At 38.8% G+C, this 5,834-nt stretch overlaps 1 protein-coding gene across 1 annotated transcript; it reads right to left on the bottom strand.

Annotated features, from left to right (window-relative positions):
• Positions 1 to 278: 278 nt before the first annotated feature.
• LOC131860263 (uncharacterized) lies at positions 279 to 1,580 on the bottom strand. Its single transcript, XM_059214648.1, has one exon. It carries the CDS (start codon positions 1,578 to 1,580, stop codon positions 279 to 281), a length of 1,302 nt encoding a protein of 433 aa, XP_059070631.1.
• Between the last annotated feature and the right edge of the window lie 4,254 nt (positions 1,581 to 5,834).

The raw sequence follows: 5,834 nt of genomic DNA, 5'->3' as shown, positions 1-5,834 counted from the left end.
TTATAAATGGTATTGCAGAGGCTTATTGGATGATACTCCTTCAAGAAGCTGGGTGTAGTGGTGTTGGGGATGAGGACAATGAAAGTGTTGTTGATCTTTTTCAGCAATCTCCCTGTCTTGAAGAAATCTTGAACAACTTTGGTGACATCGTAGCTAACAATGTCCCAAAAATCCTGGAAGAACATCGGGGGGAAACCATCCGGGCCCAGAGTCTTGTATGCCCCCATAGCAAAGACAGCCAGGTGAACTTCATCAACAGAGATGGGGGCCATAAGTTGTCAGTTATCGTCCTCATTGATGGCCATCGACAGCTTGCTAACAAGGCAATCCTGGAGCGGAGAATCACTTCCACCATTATCCGCATACAGTCTAGTGAAAAAGTCCACTGCATTTTGTCCAAGCAGAGAGTCTTCAGAGATCTCCTGGCCAGTTTCGTCCTTAATAATCTTGATATAGTTCCTTCTCTCGTGGATACAAGCCAATTTGTGGAAGAAAGCAGAATTTTTGTCCCCTTCTTTCAACCACTGGATCTTGGATCTTTGCTTCCAGTACACTTCTTCCTTGGAGAGGGTATCTTTCCAACTCTTGTGGCAGTCTTCCTCCTCCTTCAAAATGGGGTCCGGGGGGTTACTGGTAGCCATAATATTATGAAGTTGTTCCAATCTGGACCCCAGGTCCTTTCTTTTGAAGATGTCTCCAAAGGTGGTCCTATTCCAACCTTTGACTTCCTTGCTAATTAGCTTTAGTTTCTCCATAATTCTGAACATGGCAGTCCCTTGGACCAAGGTGGTCCACCAGCATCTAACCAACTCCCTGAAGTCCAGATGAGAGGCCCACATGATCTCATAGCGAAAGGGGGGGGGACCCTGGTAGGGTTTGTCTTTCCAGTGGAGAAGAAGGGGGTTGTGGTCAGACGCAGTCCTTGGGAGGGTTTTGAGGTAAGAGCTATGTCCAATGTCCCAATTGGTGGAAATCAGGAATCTATCTTGTCTGACTTGAATAAGATGTTTATCTTTCCTATTACTCGACCAGGTGAAGGGGGCACCCTGTAGGTCAATATCCATAAGGCTAGAAGCATTGATGAAACTAGCTAGGTCGCCCATGCTATCAGAGAAATCCTCCAGGCCACCACACTTCTTGGAGGGGTAGAGGGGGGAATTGAAATCTCCCACCAGCATAAACTGATCCTTCTGGTTAGTCACAATAATATTAGAAATTTCCTCCCACAGGAGCCGTCTCCCCGACCTTGAGTTGGGAGCATAGATATTGAACATCTGCCACCATTGTTCTCCATAATGAAGAGAAACCATTAGGAAATTTTGGGAGCTAGCAAAAAGCTTACCTTTCATTTTAATGGGATCCCAGAGGGTAGCAATACCCCCAGAAGCACCCAAAGCATCAACATACAGATAGTCCACTCCAGGCCAAAGTTTACCAGCAACCGCAACAAAGGTTTGAAAGGGCATCTTGACTTCCTGAAGGAGGCAAATCTCAATTTTCATATCCAGAATGAGTTTTTTTATGGCGAACTTCTTTTGGGGGCTGTTCAGACCCCTTATGTTCCAAGAGAGGAACTTCATTTCTTACTTTTGTTAAGTTCATCCAGGGTCAGTTGTCTACCTTTTGCAATGTCCCTTGCCATTACCTTGTGTCTGAGGACTCTTTTTGAGGGTTTGCCAACTTTATTTTCATTTCCCCCCACATCTGCTTTCTTGGCCTTGACTTTCTTCTTCTAGGTTATCCATTCTTCATTATCCATCTGAGGAGAACCCGGGGGGGACACTTTCAGCGAAGTTGCCAGGGAGTTTCCAGGGTGCGCATCTCTATACCTCGTTGCAGGGGAGAGAGGGGTTGAAGAGGTGGGAAAGATACTTTCAGTCATAAGAGGCTTGGATATAACCAGGCTAGGGCATGAAGGATAGGGGGGTGGGGGAAGCAGATGGGCGGGGGATGGGGGACAGGTTCAGGGCTATCACCTGTGGAATTTCCCCCTCTTCCAAGGGAATGCTTGAATTTTTGTCTAGGTCCGTTGGGGATTTTAAGATCTCTAGGATCTTGTCCATGTGAGGGTAATCCTCAGATACTTCATTCACAGTAGTCAGCTCAAGGGAAGCTGAGGATGATGGGTCACCAGGGTTGATGGGCTCGGCCCAGATGGCTTTATTTTGGAGCTTGGGTTCTGTAACCACGAGGGCTTTACAATCAGTATAGGAATGACCCTGATTATTGCATTCCTGGCAAAACAGGGTGGCATTTTCATACACAATAGCCTGGGACCATTTTCCCCATTTTGATTTTAGGGAGATAAAGTTTGGGAGAGCCTTGTTAAAAGTAACATTAACACAAAAATGAGCATACACCAACTTGGATTTGTTGAGAGTGACTGAGTCCGCTGCGACAAAGCTTCCAAACAAGTTTCCTATCCAGCAGAAGATTTGTTCATCCCAGAACTCCAAAGGGAGTCCAGGGAGCCTAACCCGGACTAGAGCCATGTGGAGGGGTCAAAACCAAGCTTCCATTTAGCCATGGTTAGGAAATGCTTTCCATACGCCCAAGAACCTGACAAAACATAGATCAAATCCTCCCTAGTGTTGAACTTGAATAGAAAGAGTCATCCCGGCATTGCTGATACCTCCAGGCTTCCTTTAAGCTTCCAACAAGATTTTGCCCATCGCCTGACCATGTCAATAGATGGTCGGAAGGAGAAGAAATGACCAACTATTGCTAGGTGAAGGGAAGAGGCGATTTTGTCCATCAGGTTGTCCGGGAGTTTGATCTCTGTTCCGTCTTCCGTTTGGGAGAAGGTGGCCACAACATCTTCAGGGGTCGACTTTGTTGACCCAAGGAGGGCGTTCTTCCAGCTAGACTTGGGATTCTCCTTCACAAGATCCACATCCGCCTGTCCGGTAGAAGTTTTCGATCCGGGATGAGGTATATTCCTTTCTTCTCCTTTCAGGTCAGTATCGGTCAGAACTGGTGAAGTGGAAGGGGTGTGAAGACTGGCCTTTTCTTCCGTATGGCCCGTAGACCGTGGGGAACCTGCAACCAACACAACAACATGCACTCCGATCGTAGAATTGAGTGTTGGGTCCAACAGGGGAGGGGAGACCTCTCTAGAGGGGGCGGTCATCTAGGAACACAGATTCAAACGCGTAGCAGGCGGGAGGGTTGTAGAGGGAAGGTGGGAGTTTGGACTAGTAATTTCCTCTATATTGTTATGGTAACTAGCTTTGCACTTAATTTGAAGTCAAACAATGTATAGTTAGAGGACAAGGAAACCTATTTATCAAGCTTATGGTTTAGCAAAAAGTAGACCTTTTGAGTATAAAATTTTATTGGGATAGTAAGGTTACAAGAATTAATGTCCTTAAAGAGAATTGGCTATTAGTTAAAATCTGTAAGTGTTAGTATATGTTGAATGAAGGGTTTTCATTTTTATATGTTAAATGTAATAGTTTATTTTTTAGGTCTCAGTTTATTTAATTAGGGTTTCAGATCTATGAATTCAATGGGAGCACTAAGAGATTGATGGATCACATCCTTCAACTCAAATTTCCTCCAATAGCCATATACAAAGGAAATATGGAGCTTGTATTCACATAGAGAACTCTATCAAAAAAACATAATAAATTATTAGAGAACATGCTCTTGGCCTCTGGTTTGGATGAAATATTTTCAAGCTTAACGCGTAGACCAAAATGATGACAATTAATAAATCTATTGCATCAATTATAAAGTCATTAAAGATATTATACTTAGAAGCATAAAAAATTTCATGCAAATTTAAGTTTGATTCATATACGACTCTACTTCATTGAAAACTTTAGCTCAAACTTGTAAGTCGTTTGACCTTGAGAATAATTGTATTTGTAAACATTCATTCATGTGTTGTGAATAAGTTTATTTGTTACTTTATGCTATAAATAATTTTGGCTAGGACTTGTAGCTATTTTGGGTATAAAAATCTCTCTCTCTCTCTCTCTCTCTCTCTCTCTCTCTCTCTCTCTCTCTCTCTCTCTCTCTCTCTCTCTCTCTCTCTCTCTCTCTCTCTCTCTCTCTCGCTCTATATATATATATATATTGAATCATAACTAAAATTAGTCCAAACTTCAAATATTATTTATTTTGTGTGGTTAATAAGTTTGCCTTGGGTACTTTTAGTTCACTCTTTCAGATTATTTTAGAAAATACTTGTAAACTTGTTTTCTTGTAAAAAGCAAAGTTAGTGGATAGTTGTAAACTTTTCTTTTCTAGGTTAGTTTTACTTAGAAAACCTTAATAGTTTTAGTGTTGCAAACCTCAACTCAAAGATTTAAGATAATTTTATGTTGTGAATAATTACGACTCACAAATCAATTATTTTTTAATTAAAATAATATCTTATACTCATAAATTAAATTCTATTTTCTAATATATTAACTTACAAATATTTTTCTAGCAATATGATTATTACATCCTTCTAATACAAATACTAGTGATAAAAAAATTCACCTTCTATCATTTATACTTAAATAAAAAATGTTATATAGTCTCATTAAATTTAACTAACCTAATAAATTATAAATCAAAAGCATGCCAATGATGAAAGATGACTTAAATACACCATATTGAATATGGGATTTTGTCATGGCTTGAATATCAACATCTGTTAAGAAGGAATCAATTAATGCTATTAAAACTTGATTAATATATTAATGAATATGATGCGTTCAAAACTCGTGAGAAAAAGTCTAAGCACGAGATAGTTGGAGAATTAATTTGAAAAGATATAAATTTATTGGAAACGATGGAAATATTCCGGCCAGGGGTGTCGGCCCGTCTTTATCGGACGTCGTTATCTTTTATCTCGGGAAACGGGAATTCTTAAAACTCTGTGAGAGAAATAGGACTCCTACGGGCTACGCATAACGAAAATCATGTGCCACCTAAAAACACGCAAGCAAACTAAATATCATACCTAATGAAGAAGATTCTAGAATAAAAAATTTATGTTCACCTTCCAAGAGTATGAGGGACACCATGCTTTTATATACCTCTTATATCATACATTCAATATATAGTCAACAAAAATAATTTAGGAAGACTAAGAAAAAAAAAATTGATCCATTTACTATCATACAATCTAATGTAAAGAATAAAATATTTGGACAAGAAAATCATAGTGCAAGTTTAACTTTTATTTTAAATAATTCATTCCTGTCATTTTTCTTTCTTTCATATTGGTTATTGTAAGTAGAAAATTTAATTTTTTCAAAAAATAAAAAAGAAATTTCAGTTGCTATTATCACATCAGACAAATGGCATATACATTATTTATTATTAGCAGTTGGGCCCGACTCCCGAATGTTCACTCACGTCACTTACTGGCTCCCACTATCCGTGATCAGCAATACATAGTTTTAACTATCGTACACATATTATTTCTATGTTAGATTATATACTCTTTCAAGTATTTATGATCTCCTTTAGTAAAACATCAATGCTCTTTTCTCTATGTTGTCATTTCTATGTCATGTTAAGTTGAATAAACTAATATATTATCCATAATCTTAGTAGCATTCAACAGTTAGACAACTGAAATTCTAAGGAATTAAATAATCATTGTCAATAAAATTCACCTCCACTCACTTTCACCAAAACATGTAAAATTTGCCATTATACCTTCAAATGTTCTTTATAAATGTTAATGATTAATAATGAGAAAGTTATTTGAGATTATTTACACGTGGAAGGCTCTAGGGACCTCCTAGTCCTAACCTTAGAAAAAACTACATCATTAACTCGTAATTAAAACTAACTCACATTATTAAATACTTAGGGAAGTTTACATTCTT

The sequence above is a fragment of the Cryptomeria japonica genome, chromosome 11 (assembly GCF_030272615.1).
Source record: "Cryptomeria japonica chromosome 11, Sugi_1.0, whole genome shotgun sequence".
Taxonomy (NCBI): domain Eukaryota; kingdom Viridiplantae; phylum Streptophyta; class Pinopsida; order Cupressales; family Cupressaceae; genus Cryptomeria; species Cryptomeria japonica.
Note: the sequence above shows the minus strand (reverse complement) of the source record. Positions and strands in the feature narration are given on the sequence as shown.

Bases quoted from the DNA above. Each gene is read 5' to 3' on its own strand.
- LOC131860263 (XM_059214648.1), bottom strand. From the start codon at position 1,580: ATGAAGTTCCTCTCTTGGAACATAAGGGGTCTGAACAGCCCCCAAAAG.